Source organism: Amblyraja radiata, chromosome 15 (assembly GCF_010909765.2).
Source record: "Amblyraja radiata isolate CabotCenter1 chromosome 15, sAmbRad1.1.pri, whole genome shotgun sequence".
Lineage (NCBI taxonomy): Eukaryota > Metazoa > Chordata > Chondrichthyes > Rajiformes > Rajidae > Amblyraja > Amblyraja radiata.
Window position 1 is genome coordinate 35,399,320 of NC_045970.1, and position 19,343 is coordinate 35,418,662.

The 19,343-nt window shown below is 43.0% G+C and overlaps 1 protein-coding gene across 1 annotated transcript in view; it reads right to left on the reverse strand.

Moving 5' to 3' along the window:
• Positions 1 to 19,343, reverse strand: part of sfxn3 (sideroflexin 3) — a 38,141-nt gene that overhangs the window by 15,553 nt on the left and 3,245 nt on the right. Inside the window, exons 2-5 of the mRNA XM_033034016.1 lie at positions 12,291 to 12,460; positions 7,651 to 7,821; positions 6,328 to 6,426; positions 3,605 to 3,680 (exon numbers count right to left, since the gene is read on the reverse strand). Coding sequence (XP_032889907.1) covers positions 3,605 to 3,680; positions 6,328 to 6,426; positions 7,651 to 7,821; positions 12,291 to 12,454 — 510 coding nt within the window. The 5' untranslated portion in view covers positions 12,455 to 12,460. The remainder of the gene's footprint in view (positions 1 to 3,604; positions 3,681 to 6,327; positions 6,427 to 7,650; positions 7,822 to 12,290; positions 12,461 to 19,343) is intronic.

Sequence of the window (19,343 nt, forward strand, 5' to 3'; positions counted from 1 at the left end):
TAATTAACTCACAAAATTGAATTGGTTTTTCACAAAATTAATCTTTCTACTGAACAGTCACTGACTCATACCAATATGGATATTTCTACACATGCTTCTAAATCTGTTGAGTACCTCCTGTATTTTCTGATTTCTCAACCTATTCCATAGTTTGCTTTTGTACAAACCAGATTCAATCCCATATTCTACATGGCCTTACAAGAGGTAACACAGCTCACAGTTCTGTTAGCCTGTGATCTTCTCTTCATTCCTTCAACTGTTTTAAACATACACCAGGGGAAGAGACTATTCTGCTACAATAGCAGCAAAGAACTGCTGATGCTGGCTAATATACAAAAGGACACAAATTGCTGGAGTAACTCAGCAGGTCAGGCAGCATCCTGGAGAATATGGATAGGTGATGTTTTGGGTTGGGACACTTCTTCAGACCTATAGTACCTGTGCCACGTCTCTGAATGAACCACCCAAATACGATTGAGTCAGGAAGACCCTCTGGAACGTAAAACATGCTTGTTTGCTCACTTCAATTCTCACAAAGGGACATCCGGAAAAACAATTCTATTTTCCCCTCCTTGAATGCGATATGGTCTGCTGAGTGTTCCCAACACTTTGTTTTTATTTTGGAATTCCAACATCCACGGTTTTTCTAATTGTTCTGCTTTTGTTCAAGTTCAAGTTCAAGTTAGTTTATTGTCATGTGTCCCTGTATAGGACAATGAAATTCTTGCTTTGCTTAAGCACACAGAAAATAGTAGGCAGTTACTACAAAACAGATAAATGTGTCCATATACCATGATATAAATATATACACACATGAATAAATAAACTGATAGTGCAAATAACAGAAAGTGGTTGGTAATAATCAGAGTTTTGTCCGAGCCAGGTTTAATAGCCTGATGGCTGAGGGGAAGTAACTATTCCTGAACCTGGTTGTTGCAGTCTTCAGGCTCCTGTACCTTCTACCTGAAGGTAGCAGGGAGATGAGTGTGTGGCCCGGATGGTGTGGGTCTTTCATGATACTGCCAGCCTTTTTGAGGCAGCGACTGCGATAGATCCCCTCGATGGAAGGAAGGTCAGAGCCGATGATGGACTGGGCAGTGTTTACTACTTTTTGTAGTCTTTTCCTTTCCAGGGCGCTCAAATTGCCGAACCAAGCCACGATGCAACCGGTCAGCATGCTCTCGACTGTGCACCTGTAGAAATTAGAGAGAGTCTTCCTTGACAATCCGACTCTCCGTAATCTTCTCAGGAAGTAGAGGCGCTGATGTGCTTTTTTGATGATTGCATTAGTGTTCTCGGACCAGGAAAGATCTTCAGAGATGTGCACGCCCAGGAATTTGAAGCTCTTGACCCTTTCAACCATCGACCCGTTGATATAAATGGGGCTGTGGGTCCCCCTCCTACTCCTTCCAAAGTCCACAATCAGTTCCTTGGTTTTGCTGGTGTTGAGGGCCAGGTTATTGCGCTGGCACCATATGGACAGTTGCTCGATCTCTCTTCTGTACTCTGACTCATCCCCATCAGTGATACGCCCCACAATAGTGGTGTCGTCAGCGAACTTGATGATGGAGTTCGCACTGTGGTTCGCTACGCAGTCATGGGTATAGAGTGAGTACAGCAGGGGGCTGAGCACGCAGCCTTGAGGTGCTCCCGTGCTGATTGTTATTGAGGCTGACACATTTCCACCAATACGAACAGACTGTGGTCTGTGGACGAGGAAGTCGAGGATCCAGTTGCAGAGGGATGCGCAGAGACCCAGTTCTGCGAGTTTGGTAACCAGTTTGGAGGGGATGATTGTGTTAAATGCCGAGCTGTAATCAATGAATAACAGCCTGACATATGAGTTTTTGTTGTCCAAGTGGTCCAGTGCGGAGTGGAGGGCCAGCGAGATCGCATCCACCGTTGATCTGTTGTGGCGGTACGCGAACTGCAGTGGGTCCAGGTTTTTGTCGATGTAGGAGTTGATTTGCTCCATGATCAACCTCTCAAAGCACTTCATCACCACCGCCGTTAGTGCCACTGGTCGATAGTCATTGAGGCATGTCACCTTACTCTTCTTGGGCACCGGTATAATTGATGCCCTTTTAAAGCAGGTGGGGACCTCAGACCTCAGAAGTGAGAGATTGAAAATGTCCGTAAAAACTCCCGCCAGTTGGTCCGCACAGGTTTTTAGAACACGGCCGGGTATACCATCAGGACCAGGTGCTTTTCGGGGGTTCACCCCTCTGAAGGATTTCCTGACATCGGCCTCTGTGACTGAGACTGAAATGCCATCGCAGCGAATGGGGGATCGGGAAGGCACATCAGTATTCTCCCTGTCAAAGCGTGCGTAAAATGCATTGAGCTCGTCAGGGAGTGATGTTACACCGGCATTCGAGCTGCCTCCTGGTTTTGCCTTGTAGGAGGTGATTGCATTCAGACCCTGCCACAGCTGCCGAACATCTGTCTCGTCCTCCAGTTTGGAGCAGAAGTCCCTTTTGGCCTTTCTGATGGCCTTACCAAGGTCGTATCTGGTCTTCATGTAGGCCACTGTATCATCGGAGGTGAATGCCCTGTGTCTGGACTTCAGGAGAGTGCGGATCTCAAAGTTCATCCAAGGTTTCTGATTGGGAAACACTCGGAAGGTTTTTGTAGGGATGCAGTCCTCCACACATTTCTTTATGAAGTCTGTAACGACTGTGGCGTATTCGTTCAAGTCCGTTGCCGAGTCCTTGAACATTGCCCAGTCTACAGACTCCAAACAGTCCTGGAGTTGTTGTTCCCATCTTCCTACTTCATGGGAAAGGGTTCAGCTTCAGCTCAATACTTTACTATTGACATTTTCCAATACAAGCACCCAAGAACATGGCACAGTGGTGTAACGATAGAGCTACTGCCTTACAGCGTCAGAGACCCAGGTTCGATCCTGACTACGGGTTGCTTGTCTGTACGTAGTTTGTACATTCTCCCCGTGATCACACAGGTTTTCTCCGAGATCTTAGGCATCCTCCCACACTCCAAAGACGTACAGGTTTGTAAGTTAATTGGCTTACTGTATATATATATATTTTTTTAAATTGTCCCTAGTGTGTGTAGGGTAGTGTTAATGTGCGGGGATCGCTGGTCTGTGCAGACCCGGTGGGCCAAAAGGCCTATTTCTGTGCTGTAGCTCTAAACTAAACTGAACTAAAGTTTCCTCTGTATAATTCCATGTTAAACCATTCCATAAAAGACTCAATAAGCCACATTGATCCACAGCAGTGCATTGGCAGCATCCATAGAGTCAAACAATCATACAGTATGAAAACAGGCCCTTCGGTCCAGCCTTTCCTATCCATGTAACCGTCCAAATGTTTTTTAAATGTTGTGATTGTACCTGCCTCAACTAGCTCCTCTAGCAGCCCACTCCATATACCTACTACCCTTTGTGCAAAAAAGTGGCCCCTTAGGTTCCCATTAAATCTTTCCCCCACTCAACCGTCTGACCCAGAGATCAAGAACATGGACAAGAAACAATGAATGTACAAATTATAACGTGCAAAAATATGTACAAAAATGAAAATAATCTTTTTTGGCCAGATCTGCCAACCCTAAGGAAGTAAATAGGTATGATTATTAACATTACCTTTGTGAGAGACTTCAGCCCAAGAGCAGTGACCACCGCGCCTGTAGTTGCACTGACGTATGCTGTGCCCAGCTGGCTACAAAGAGTTAAAAGAAAAGTCATCTCAAACGACTACAGATTTGTTCCACATATTTTTATTCCAGTCAAGATTTATCTCAAAATAAGTTTCATTTTTGGAGCTCCGTTCTTCGGGCCTTTAATTTAAACCAGAATAAGAAAATATTTTTTTATAAATATATGTCAAACATAAGTGAATGTGGAAAATTGGAATCCAGTTCAGAAACAGAACAGATTCAGCCGTGGCCAGCAATTTTAGAAAGAGAAATGCACCAAATTGATCTTTGGAGATATATACAACATTAAATACATTCAACTTTATGTATAATCTATACATCGACAAACTTGGCAGTACTAGGCAGTAATAAACCAAATATTACTGACACAATGAATAGGACCCAAATATAACAGATTCAGGGACAGTTTTCAGGCTACTTGATGGTTCTCCCCAAAACTAGGGTGGAGTCCCAATCTGCCAACCTACCTCATTGCAGATCTTACACTTTTTCTCTGCAACTACAACGCTGTAATTCTGTAACACTATATTCTGCACTCAATTCCTGTCTCTTTGCATTCCCGGTTGTACTTGTGAATGGCTTGATTGAACGCATTTATGGGATGATTTGACTGGACAACACAAAAAACAAGGCTTCTCTCTGTACCTCGGTACCCAACAATACTAAACTAATACCAATAACAACCCCGTAGTGCACAAGTGCCTCTGTCCCTGCTACTACTGCATCTATTCTGGCCTAAGATTCTGTGGCATGAAAAGCAACACTACATCCAGCACCACACTGAAAGAGCCCAAAATCAACTAAAAGCTTTAATGGCCTGCAAATACCTGACCCCAGCTTTAAAAACTTGAGGGTTTTTTAAAAGATTTTAGATGTCATTAAAGTTCAGAGACATTTAAAAAATATTAATGGTGCAATAAATAGTAATCATTAAACTCTTTTAATCACTTTTAAAATGGGTCAAATGTGCAGTAGTTAATTATAAGCAAAATGAATTTGCCTTCCACTCGATGTCCCCAGTTTCACAAGGACCACTGAAATCAATGGGGTGACAACTTCTGCACGAACTGCAGCCCAGCACAGATTCAAAGAGGGATTCTCCAGTGCATACGATGGAGAAGCATAAGATGGAGTAGGAGGAGCCACCTCTGAACATCACATGGGAGTCCAGGGATGGAGTACACTGACTGACATGGCACTGCCAGTAAGCAGGTACCATCCTCCCACATTTGGAACCACTGGCACCTGCCAGAGATGTCAAAACGTGGCAGACAATGCTCACCCTTGATCAAACTAAACTTATCTTTGAATATACAATAGGTGCAGGAGTAGGCCAATCGGCCCTTCGAGACAGCACCGCCATTCACTGTGATCATGGCTGATCATCCACAATCAGTACCCCATTCCTGCCTTCTCTCCATATCCCCTGACTCAGCTGTCTTTAAGAGCCCTATCTTGCTCTCTCTTGAAAGCATCCAGAGAATTGGCTTCCACTGCCTTCTGATGCAGAGAATTCCACAGATTCACAAATCTCCATTCTAAATGCCTTATGCCTTATTCTTAGACCGTGGCCCCTGTTTCTGGACTCCCCCAACATTAGGAACATCTTTCCTGCCTCTAGCTTCTCCAAACCCTTAATAATCTTATATGTTTCAATAAGATCCTCTCTTATCCTTCTAAATTCCAGACTATACAAGGCCAGCCGCTCCATTCTATCAACATATGACAGTCCTGCCATCCCGGGATGAATTTGTAAACCTACGCTGCACTCCCTCAATAGCAAGAATGTCCTTCCACAAATTTGGAGACCAAAACTGCACGCAATACTTCAGGTGTGGTCTCACTAGGGCCCTCTACAACTATTTCCTTGCACTGAATAGCAAAGCACAGGAACGGGCCCTTAGGCCCACAATGTCTGTGCTGAACATGATGCCAATTTAAACCAATTTCCAAAGAAATGCCGAAGTAACTCAGCAGGTCAGGCTGCATCTCTGGAGAAAACAGCAAGGTGACGTTTTGGGTTGGGACTCTTCGTCAGACACTCTGTACCCTCTCATAATCTTGTATCAGATCACCCTGCAACCTCTGATGTTCCAGAGATATTTCTTGTTCTAAAAGTCTCACTAGCTCCATAAACTAATGTATTGATAGATTAGTCACCTGGTCAAAGACTTTCTAAAATCAAACTGATAACACTTCTTCTGGGTACTTATTTCCACTGAATTGCATGTGCTCTCTTATTTATAAAGACCCATAAAAGCACACGTTCACTATTGTTAATTTGCTGCACGATTTCTCCATGCAACATTATTGAAGATAAAGCATCACAGTTTTTTTCTCCCACTTACTAATAACAGCTAAGCACGGCAAGCATAGAGCAAGGGTGCAAATTATCACTGACACAAAATAGCAAGGATGCAGATGGAAAATAAATACTAATGAGTTAAAAGTTTTTCCCTTCAAGATTAAATTCAATTACATTTGCAGTTTTAATTTCCTCAGTCTGCCAGTTTCTTTCAATGTACCAAACAACTCATTAAGTTATTACGCAAAGGAGATTTATACAAACTTGGATATTAGCTCAGAGATTATACATTTTCATGACAATATTGCATGCACTTTGACTGCAATTATTCCCGGGCTGCCTACCCCACTGTCAGCGTCGTATCTCCACTTCTGTTGGTGTAGTTAACGATTGCATTGAAGGACTGGTTGGCCCATTGCCAAAAGACCACCGCTGGAGTTGTCCTGTCCACAAAGGAAAATGTTTAAAAATCCAATGGCCATGCACACCGAGCGCAGCAGTTTGTTTTGATCCATAAAAATGTGTAGAATATCAGCTATTAGATGTGTGTTGATAAAATTAAAACAACAACCAGAGTGTTCAACGAAGTTCAGATCCGTGTGAACCAGGTCCCCAAAGGCAGCAACTGGTGCAATCTGGTGAGGCACTGTGTCACTGTTTTAACAAGCATGCGCAGAGGTTGCCAGCAATTTTACAGTAATCATAATAAACACTGCCAGTTGTACAGTTGCTACATCTGCAAACTCCAGACTACTTATTTGACTCATCAGGCTGGATCATATTTCAGTCTGAATGTCAAAGAGGGTTTGATGTTCCCGAGGTGCACATTGTAGAAAAGAAGTTCAGAGTGGAAATGAACTCCTCATTCTACAATCAAAATTGGGCTGGTTTGAGTCTCGCATTGTGCTTCAGCCCATGGATACAATTATGAGCAGCTTGTGAATACGTAGCTATCCAAGGACTGGCATTGAAAAATGTAAAAACTGCATGCTGAAAATCTGAAATAGAAAGAGAATGCTGGAAACATTCAGAAGAGAAGGCAGCTTGTGTAGAATGAGACACAAAGTTATGGTTTAAGTTTGAAGACGCTGCATCAGAACTGGGAAGGATTTAATTTGAGTTTAGACTACACGGTGGTTATAGAACACAGATAGTTGTAGTCAAGTTATATATATATATATATGGGACCAGGAAGTGCTTGAGGCAGGTACTTTAACAATATTTAAAATACATTTGGACAGGTAGCTGGATAGGAAAGGTTGAGGGATATGGGACAAACATGGGCAATTGGGACAAGCTTCAGGAGGGCAGGGTGGCGCAGCGGTAGAGCTGCTGCCTTACAGCGCCAGAGACCCAGGTTTGACCCTGACTACATGTGCGGTCTGTACGGAGATCATACGTTCTCCCCGTGACCGCATGGTGCTTTCAGTTTTCGTCTACACTCCACAGACGTGCAGGTTTGTTGGTTAATTGGCTTCTGTAAATTAAAACATTGTTCCTAGTGTGTAGGACGTAGCTCATGTGTGGGGTGATCGCCTGTCGGTGCAGACTCTGTGGGCTGAAGGGCCTGTTTCTGCGCTGTAGTTCTAAAGTAAAGATGGGGCATCTTGGTCGACAGGGATGAGTTAGCTGAAGGGGCTGCTTCTACGCTGTATGTCTAAACTTACCTGTAAAAGGTCAGCATGCAGCCAGTTATAGACATGTTCATTGGAACTTGTGCAGACATCCGTCCGATGAGAATCATTTTGTCCCCTGTATCCGGATGAAAAGCGGAATCGTAGAGATACTTTGCCTGCCAGAGCTCATCCTCAGTCAGTCCTGGTGGGATTTTGCCAAGCCTGAAAGCAAAACAACAAAAATAAGGTGCAGTAGTAAACAATAGCTACAGACATTACATTAATACGAGAACAATATTTTTAAGAATTCAATTCTCCTCAACTAAATGATAATTTTAAATTTAGATCAAAGTAGGCATTGTTCGAGCATCTCAGCAGGCCAGGCAGTATCTGTAGAGGGAGTTGACAGACAACGTTTCATCAGGAACCTTCCTTAGTTTAGTTTAATTTGGGTTAGTTTCGTTTATTGTCACATGTATAGAGATAGAGTAAAACACGTTTTAGTTGCGCGCTATCCAGTCAGAAGGACTATACTGAAATCTGAGAGCGAGGAATGGCCCAGACCCGAAAAGTTTTGCTCAAGATTCCAGCGTCCACCTTGTAATTTAGGTGATGCTCACAATACCTAAATATATCCTTTCCTGGCAAACGGCACTGTTTCCCCATTTTGCATAGATTACAAAAGTGTTGAACAGGAGCGTAAGGGTAGCTGTGAGAGAATAATGGCTGAGGACAACTGTGATCTTCAGTCGTAGAAAACAGGTGCAGGAGTAGGCCATTTGGCCCTTCGAGCCAGCACCGCCATTCAATATGATCATGGCTGATCATCCAAAATCAGCACCCCATTCCTGCTTTTTCTCCATATCCCTTGATTCCTTTAGCCCTAAGAGCTAAATCTAACTCTCTCTTGAAAACATCCAGTGAATTGGACTCCATTGCCTTCTGTGGCATAGAATTCCACAGATTCACAGCTTTCTGGGTGAGAAGGTTTTTCCTCATCTCAGTCATAAATGGCCTATCCCTTATTCTTAACTGTGACCCCCTGGTTCTGGACTCCCCCAACACCACAAACATTTTTCTTGCATATACCCTGTCCAATCCTTTAAGAATTTTACATGTTTCTAGAAGATCACCTCTCATCCTTCCAAATTCCAGTGAATATAAGCCCAGTCAAACCATTCTTTCATGATACATCAGTCCCGCCATCCTGCGAATTAACCTGGTGAACCTACGCTGCACTCCCTCAATAGCAATAATGTCCTTCCTCAAATTAAATTACCAAAACTGCACACAATACTCCAGGTGCACTCACCAGGGCCCTGTACAACTGCAGTAGGACCTCTTTGCTCCTAGACTCAAACCCTCTCGCAATGAAGGCCAACATGCCATTAGCTTTCTTCACTGCACGCTTACTTTCAGTGACTGATCGACTAGGACACCCAGGTCTCGTTGCACCTCCCCTTTTCCTAATCTGACACCATTCAGATAATAGACACAAAATGCTGGAGTAACTCAGCGGGACAGGCAACATCTCTGGAGAGAAGGAATGTCCGCACCATTCAGATAATAATCTTCCTTCCTGTTCTTGCCACCAAAGTGGATAACGTCACATTTATCCACATATACCGCATCAGCCCACTCACCCAACCTATCCAAGTCACCCTGCAGCTTCATAGCATCCTCCTCGCAGTTCACACTGCCACCCAGCTTTGCGTCATCCGCAAACTTGAAGATGTTACATTTAATTCCCTTGTCTAAATCGTTAATATATATTGTAAATAACTGGGGTCCCAGCACTGAGCCTTGCGGCACCCCACTAGTCACTGCCTGCCATTCTGAAAAGGACCTGCAAATTCCTACTCTTTGCTTCTTGTCTGCCAACCAGTTCTCTATCCATGTCAATACCCTACCCCCAATACCAAGTGCTCTAATTTTGCACACTAATCTCTTGTGTGGGACCTTGTCAAAGGCTTTTTGAAAGTCCAGATACACTACATCCACGGGCTCTCCCTTACCCATTCCAGAAGATTAGTCAAGCATGATTTCTTCTTCATAAATCCATGCTGACTTTGACCGATCCTGTCATTGCTTCTCAAATCCGCTGCTATTGCAGTCGTTTGACATGGGGTCAGGAAGAGCCATCCTGCACTTCACAGCGAGAGATTCCTTGCTCAATGTGTTGGTTCAGATCTACGGCAATCCCTTTACAGATCAACCTTAGTTTAGTTTAGAGATACAGTCCCACCGAGTCCTAGCCAACCAGCGATCACTCATACACTAGTTCCATCCTACACACTAGGGATAATTTACAGAAGCTTGCAAACCTGTACGTCTTTGGAGAGCTTTATCTAAGACTCTTGAGGGAAAACAAAACCATACAGTAGACTTATGTTTTGATTTCAGTAAGATTTCAAGCCACCGATCACACCTCGTTTTTTAAAAAGTGTGTATTAAAGAACATGGCGACCGAAACTAAACCAAGTGACAAATATTTTTTTTAAACTGGAATGTTTACCTGGCACTTCAGCACGCTATATTAAATGCCAGCTGTCACACGATGGGACAGTCTCAATCATTTTTTTAATCTACAAATACAAACAGTGGGCCACAACTTACAAATATCATGAGAAGTTTCCATCAACTGTATTAATGTATAAAGCTGCACAGAGCAACAGAGTGAACAACAGGGAGGTTGAAGATTCTTAATTAGTTTGATGGCTTTAAAAAGAACTGGAGGATTGAATTCCTCCCTTAAACTCATGGACGGCCAGTGTTTTTAGCTAAATGTTTATATAAGAAAATAATAAATATTCACTTTGTCAACATTTTGCTGCAGTTGACCAATAGACACTCGTTGAAAAGGGCAACTATGTAATCAAATAGGCAACAATGCAATCAGTCTGAAGAAGGGCCCAGACCCTAAACGTCACCTATCCACGACCTCCATGGCGGCAGTGGTAGAGTTGCTGCCGTATAGTTCGATCCTGACTACGGGTGCTGTCTGTATGGAGTTTGTACGTTCTCCGTGATCCTGGGGGTTTCCTCCGGGTGTCTAGTATCCTCCCACACTCCAAAGATGTACAGGTCTTCTGGTTAGACACAAAATGCTGGAGTAACTCAGCGGGACAGGCAGCATCTCTGGAATGAAGGAATGGGTGACGTTGACCCAAAACTTCACCTACTCCTTTTCTCCAGAGATGCTGCCTGTCCCACTGAGTTACTCCAGCTTTTTGTGTCTATCTTCGGTTTAAACCAGCATGTGCAATTCCTTCCTACACTAGACTTCAGGTTAATTGGCTTCAGTAAAAATTGTAAATTGGCCCAAGTGTGTAGGATAGTGCTGATGTACAGGGGTGATAGGTGTGGTCTCAGTGAGCCTGTTTCCACGCTGTATATCTAAAGTAAAGATACTCCCTGACACGCTGAGCTACTCCCACGCTTTGTGATCCATGTGATCAAACATTTGAACCCACATTTTCCAAGATGCATTCTAGTCCTCTGACATCATGGTAACATTGAACCAGAAGTCATCTTGCATTATTTTATCATGTAAAAATCATCAGAGTCCTGTGCTGGGAGCAGGGTGAAAGAGTTTCAAAAACAGGGTTAGCAGGTATACCTTCAGGCCAACAGATAGTCAGTCAACAGGGTAACTCATAACCACATCAAACAGTGGGTGCCCTCGAGCTCCAAGCCAAGTCGCTGCGCAAGTCTAGACAGGAAGTGTTGGCAGTCAATTTGGACATGGGATAAAAAACTCTGAATTCAATTATTCTGCATGAATCTTTGGACAGCCAACAGAAGTAGGAACTCTGATCTGTTTTCAAATTGAAGACGGACCGATCTAGCTATGCACCACACTTTGCCAAAGTCTCCTTGCAGTCCGCCCATTTACTATATATCACTATTCTTGTTGCTGCAGTATTGAGGCAGAGAAATAATTGCATTTCTCTCAATCAAATACTGTCAGCTCCCCCTCCCCCCCAATGGTGAAATGTCAAAGACCAGAGGGCATAGTTTTACAGTGAGAAGGAGCAAATGGGCAACGTTTAAAGGAGATGTACAGAGCAAGTGTTTTTACACAGGTGGTGGTTTATGCATCAAACATGCTAAGAGTGGTGGTGGAGACAGATATGAAAGGAACATTTAGGAGGCTTTTACAGAGGCTCGTGGATATGCAGGGCATGGAGGATTACTTGTATGCAGAGGAGATTAGTTTAACATGTTAGCATCATGTTCGGCGTGGATATTGTGGACCGAAGGGCCTGTTCCTGTCCTATATTGTTCTATGCTCTAAGAAAAAAATATAACTAGATAAATTTTATTAGTGTGCAAAATTGCCCAGAGTAGGTGAATCAAGAACTAGAGGACATAGGTTTAAGGTGAGGTTGAAAGATTTAATATACACAAAGGGTGGTAGATATATGGAACGAGCTGCTGGACTAGTTGAGGAAGGTACTATTGCAACATGTATGAAACATTTAGATAGGTACATGGATAGGATAGATTTGGAGGGATATGGGCTAAACGCAGGTAGGTGGGACTGGTGTAGATGAGGTATGTTGGTCGGTGTGGGTGAGTTTGGCCGATAGGCTTGTTTCCACGCTGTATGTCTTTATGACTATTATTTACAGTAGACAAAGAGATGAGTTGACATGACATTATCCTGCTTACATTGCCTACACACTTACTTGTAGTCTTCAATAACAGTCTTGGCTGCCCCCAGTTCTTCACTAGATGCTAAAATGTTGCGAGGGTCAGTCACCATGAAGAAGTGCTTGGCTCTTCCCATGAAGGTCCCCTGGTCCCATCGTGGTTCTTTTAAATTTATATCAGATCTCAACAGTCCAGACATTTTGCACTAAAGAAAAATATTAAAAAAGATTACTGGAATATTGCTACATCCATTATCAACACATCACAAATTACAAATGCAAAGATCTTTTAGCAAGATGCTTAAAACATTTGTATTGCTTCAATTTCTTGTACCACAACAATGGGACATTATCGAAATGTTGTTCTACTTTTGATTGATAGATTAAATTGGTTGAAAGATACTGCATGGAAACAGGACTGAGTCCAAGGCAACCATCGATTGCCCGTTTTCAAAGAAGAAAGTACTTATTTAGAAATGCAAGATTAACATTTTAAACATTATTGATGTTGGTAAAATATTATACATGCTTTGCAAGTCATATGCCCCAATGCATAAAAATATAGTCATCATTTACTTCCCAGTCTTCAGAGCTAAGAAAAAATCCCAATTTGAGATACGGCTTTACCCACATTTGAACAATACAGCGATGTCAAAGACCCAAAATAAACATTAAGTGCTTTACAAGTTAAAACATAAGTGCTTTACCAGTTAAAACCAGCTCCCAACCCTGGTCTCCGATAGCTCTGAAAGCAGGATGGTGAACAGCAACAAGCAGAAGTAGACTATGTACTATGTTGCAGGTTCATTATGAAAAGTAATTAGCAACAAAACCAAAAAAAGGATCCACACAAGCGTATCTAATATAAATATTGACCCTCAGAGAGAATTACAGATATTCCGATCCTAACACTGAAGTGCAATCATGTTATTATCGTGTAGTAATAAATGTGTATCTGGGAGAGATGGACTTTATACCCTTTCCAATTTGACCAGGAAATTAAGAACAAAGCTCTCAAAAACCAAATAAAATAGCCAGATAATATCAGGATAGATACAAAAAGCTGGAGTAACTCAGCGGGACAGGCAGCATCTCTGGAGACTTTTCGGGTTGCGATCCTTCTTCGGACTGGTTAGGAATAAGGGAAATGAGGGATATAGACAGTGATGTGGAGAGATAAAGAACAATGAATAAAAGATACGCAAAAAAGTAATGATGATAAAGGAAGCAGGTCATTGTAAGCGGTTTGTAGGGTGAAAATGAGAAGCTAGTGCGACTTGGGTGGGGGAGGGATAGAGAGCTGGGGCTACCTGAAGTGAGAGAAATCAATATTCATACCACTGGGCTGTAAGCTGCTCAAACAAAATATGTGATGCTGTTCCTACAATTTGCGTTTAGTTTCACTCTGAGAATGGAGGAGACCGAGGACAGAAAGGTTTGTGTAGGAATGGGAAGGAGAATTGAAGTGTCCGGCAATCGGGAGAACAGGATGGTTCACGTGGGCAGAGCAAACAATATCCCAGTCTCGCCGATGTACGAGTCCACATCTTCAACAATGGATACAGTGGATGAGGTTGGAGGTGGTGCAAGTGAACCTCTGTCTAACCTGAAAGGACTGTCAGGGTCCCTGGACAGAATCGAGGGAGGAGGTATAGCGATAGGTGTTGCGTCTTCTGCGGTTGCAGAGGAAGGTACATGGGGAGGGGGTGGGAAGGGATGAGTTAACCAGGGAATTGCAGAGGGAACGGTCTCTGCGGAAGGCAGAAAGGGGCGGAGATGGAAAAACAAGGTTAGTGGTGGGATCCCGTTCGAGGTGGCGGAAAATTCGCACCAATTCCAGGAAAATAAGTTATGCCATATTGCTTTAACCAAAGTTAAATGTCAGAGAAATTCTGCAATTAAGTGTATTAATCAAGTTAATTAGGTAAAGCTGCTAGTCATTTCAAAGACAATTGGCCTCACTAGAGTCCACATCTTAGATTTTTTTTTAAATCACACAGTCACACTTACATTAATTGATGCTTTACTTTCATATTTTGAATCAAAATATTCTGGAGATGTTTTGTTCTATTTTCCATTCTTCTCTCCCCACTAAAACAGGTTATGATGACAAGAACAAGCCTATCAGGTTCCCCAAACCTCTCCACCAGCGTCACAGACTACCTTGCATTCAGATCGGCTAATTTGAGTGTTAACACCTTTGATGATCCATTCACTCCTGCAGCAGCTGGAGCAAAACCATTCAATAGCTTATTGTCACAAGACATGGTCATAATCCTACAATACTGCTGCCGTTTAACCCACCATGTCAACTGTAACAACCTGCCGATAAAGGAACCAGTGTTCAAAAGGGAACTGCAGATGCTGGAATATCGAAGGTACACAAAATTGCTGGGGAAACTCAGCGGGTGCAGCAGCATCTATGGAGCGAAGGAACCAGTATGCCTGGCTCTTAAATAAAAACAAAAAACTGCAGATACCCTGTACTGGTTTATACCAAAGATAGACACAAAGTGCTGGTGTAATCAGTGGGTCAGGCAGCATCTCTGGAGAAAAAGGATGGGTAACGTTTTGGATCGGGACCCTTCTTCTTCGACCCAAAAGTCACCCATCCTTTTTCTCTACAAATGCCACCTGACCCACTGCGTTACTCCAGCACTTTGCATCTGTGACTGACTATTAAGTCTGGGTGACTGGAATTCATTGCCACAGACAGCTGCGGAGGCTAAGACATCGAGTATTTTTAAGGCGGAGATTGATAGGTTCTTGATTAGGAAGGGTGTCAAAGGTTACGGGGAGAAAACAGGAGAACGGAATTAAGAGGGAAAAATAGATCAGCCATAATTGAATGACAGAGTAGACTGGGTGGGCCAAATGGCCTAACTCTGCTCCTGTGTCTTTTGGCTGCATCTGCAGTATCATGAATGCACAGAGAGCAGAAACGATTGTAATTCATATGTACTGCGGTAATGGGGGATTTAAATCCTTTGCTCGGGGAGATGGGGGAAGGGTGACATGTAAAGAATTACAACATCGTAAATACATAAGCCGCCTTGATGGTAGTGGACTCCCTGTGATCGTTTCACATCACAAAACCAACGAGATTAATATATCCTGTCTTTATTTTTACCACTGAATTCACACTTCTGAAAACACTCTTCTGGTGTAAATGGATTGCTAGTGCGACATATGTAATTATTTATTGAAACATCCTCTTAATTCGTCCATGTTAATCATGGACAAGCTTGCTTCTGCTATTAATGGCCTGAGTCAAATTAAATTTTTATGCCTTACGATTTCATTACACAATGACAGCTAATTATAATGTTGCTATTCTTGATACCTATGAAATTTCAACTCTTAAAGATATGTCCATTGAGACTGCTTCCTAAAACTAACAAACTCCGGGATATTACCAGAGAAATGATGCATACATTTTTCTTTTAACACCTATCAACGTGCCCTGGGGGCTCTCGTCTTTCTGATAATAGGAGACAGCAAGCGATTTAATTGATCTCACTTTAAAGGAACTGCGGATTTGCAGTGGGAACAGGGCCTTCATTTTAACTCCCTTTTAGAAACAGAACAGGGTTTAATGTCTCATGTCTCAAAACAACCCGATATCAGCAATTGAGTACTGCTGACAGCAAAATAATCTGCCCCAAAGCCAATGGCTCTTTGAAACAAATCAAACCTGCCAAGGAGAGGAACCAAGGATACAAGTGTTCAAAAGGGAACTGCAGATGCTGGAATATCGAAGGTACACAAAATTGCTGGAGGAACATTAAAGATGTCCAAGGGTCACCAGTAAGGTAGATGGTAGGTCAGGGCCACTCCCTTGTTGGTGATAGGATGGTTCAGTTGCAGGTTTAGCTTGTTTGGTGAGCCATTGGCTTTGGGGCAGATTGTATCCTTGGTTCACAAAATTGCTGGAGGAACTCAGCGGGTGCAGCAGCATCTATGGAGCGAAGGAAATAGGCGACGTTTCGGGCCGGTCTGAAGAAGGGTTTCGGCCCGAAACGTCGCCTATTTCCTTCGCTCCATAGATGCTGCTGCACCCGCTGAGTTCCTCCAGCAATTTTGTGAACCAAGGATACAATCTGCCCCAAAGCCAATGGCTCACCAAACAAGCTAAACCTGCAACTGAACCATCCTATCACCAACAAGGGAGTGGCCCTGACCTACCATCTACCTTACTGGTGACCCTTGGACATCTTTAATCGGACTTTACTGGACTTTGTCTTGCACTGAACGTTATTCCCTTTATCCTGTATCTGTGCACTGTGGGTGGCTTGATTGTAATCATGCATGGTCTTTTTGCTGATTGGATAGCACGTAGCAAAAAAGCTTTTCACTGTACCTCGGTACACGCGACAATAAAATAAACTGATCATATTGAAAATGAACAGAAGAGCACCTCCAGTCCCCACTAGGAGCCAACTGTACACACTCCAAAATATTCCATTTTTATTCATTGTTACTCAAAGCTCAAAACTGAAGGCAATGCCCCAGGATGGGCCAGACTATGGCTCTGCCTAATAGGAGTATCATGTTCTTTAATTTAGAGATATAGCATGGAAATAGGCCCTTCAGCCCCCTGAGTCCATGCCGTCCATCGATCACCCACTCACACCAGTTTTATTTTATCCCAATTACTCAGTCTCAATAGGGGTGATATACACAGCCCAATGAATCTATAAACCTGCACATTTTTGGGATGTAGGAGGAAATTGGAGCATCCAGAGGAAATCCTTGCAGTCACGGGGAGTATGCGTAAACTCCACACAGAGCGTACCACAGATTAGGATTGAACCTGGATCTCTGACACTGTGAGGCAGCAGCTCAAACAGCTGTACCGTTGCGTCACCCTTATAAGCTTTCTTACTCAACACTAATGCTAGATGATTTACCTTTGCCCTTCAAGGATCCTTCTTAGTACCTAAATGTCACCTATTCATGTTCTACAGAGATGCTGCCCGACCTGTCGAGTTACTCCAGCACAGTGTCCTTTTTATAAACCAGCATCCGCAGTTCCTTGTTTCTACATGTTATTAATCCAAATTGATTGAGATCTTATTTGCATCTATCACACTCTAGACACTTCTTGAACATCTCCACCATCTTAGGTGCTGACTCCACAATGTTTCACCACCTGCATGTTTCACTTGAGAATTACACTGTCCAGGTGTCAGTGTAATTCTCAAGTGAGAGTCCCCGGTGGTCTTCAGTCGCCATCAGTGTGATATGACTATATGTGGAGTCAAGATTTCACTTAATGTAGAATTTGTTAAGAGTAATAAATGCATGCTCATGTTATTAATAATTGACCAAATTTTCTCTTAAACACGCCATAGTGTTTATGAAGATGACGATCTACGAACAAATGCTGAGTGAAATTGGACAAAACAGCTTCATCCCCCATGGGAACAGACCTCATCAATTCTTCTCAAAAGTTGTAGATTGCTCTTTGGTTCCCAATTGCCAAGCATGATACTCTCACTCTGAATATCCACTAAAATGTTATTGTTAAATAGCTAAATAACATGAATAACATATTTTTCACTCAAAGCCATCAGATGCTGCTGGTTGAATTAATCGGGGCAGCAGGGTGAGAGAGTGGAGCAGGAGATGGGAAAAGGGCTTGGAATGTAGTTTAATTATCTTACAGGTCTCTGGGACAGCATCGCAAGAGTGGAAAGTGTGGCCTCACTCTGGACATGGAGGAGGTGCAAGACAGAATGGTCTGTATGGGAAATGCTTAACAACTGGGAGATCCAGCAGGCCTAGCCATGTTTGAATGGCGGAGTAGACTCGATGGGCCATATGGCCTAATACTGCTCCTATGTATTATGAAAGGAGTACTGGATGGGGAGTCTGTTATCCTGTGCTTCCGACATAGAAATCACACCAGGTTTGCAAGGAGTCCCAGTCAAATTTCCCACGAATACGGACTAATCTGGAAATCATTGTTATTATGTTTCATTGTTCAAAAAAACCCAACTGATGTTGAACAGATTCAGTGTTGGCATAAGGCTAACATATTTTTACATCACTAAGATTAGTACAAAAGGAATTTGTAGGCAGAACTGCTGCCTCACAGCACCAGTGACTCGGGTTCAATACCAACCTCATGTGCTGTCTGTGGTTTGCGTGTTTTTCCTTTGACTATGCAAATTTAAACTAAAATCGAAACTAAAAGCTTTAAGTGTTGAATAGGGCATACCTCATTAAAGGACATGGATCACATGACTATGTTTACTCTTATTCTCAACACCCCACCACCTTGAACACATCTTTAGATACTTTAGCAATATTGCGTGGAAACATCGGCCCACCGAGTCCGCACCGACCACTAACACTATCCTATACACTAGGGAAAATTTACAGTGTACATAATAAGCCAACAAGCCTACAAACCTGTACGTCTATGGAGTGTGGGAGGAAACCAGAGCACCCGGAGAAAACCCACTCGGACACAGGGAGAACATACAAACTCTGTCCAGACAGCACGCGTAGTCAGGATCGAACCCAGTGTAAGGCAGCACCTCTACCACTACGCCATTGTGCCTGCCCTATCTGTATGACTAGATTCAAAGAAGCAATCACCAGAGACCTATCAGAAACTAAATCGCATTCCTCACACTGACAGCACTGTAAATCATGTTTTGTGGTATAATCATTTCATGGGGCATAGTACTTCTCGTTCCTTCAGCATCATTAAGCCAGATAACCAATATTGGTGCAATGCAGGAATGTAGAAGCAGATTCTAAATGCAGCCGATGTAGTGAGGATACGGTATTCACAGGACTACATGCATGACAGTCAGCTGAAGGTGCAACGACAGAGCACGAGGAGGAAATAATTCTCACAACCCAGCTCATCAGGTCAATATCCAAATCCTTCCACTGCCTGTCAGAACTGGTAGACAATCGATCAGTATCTCCATCCTAAGCCACAGCAGAGATCGATAGCTCTGGGAAGAGCAAGACTGAGTGATTCACAGCCACCTCAGTCAGTGGATTTTTGCTGGAGTCACTGGAAGTCACCGTAACAGATGCTGACTTTCACCCACATTGATTCAGTCCATG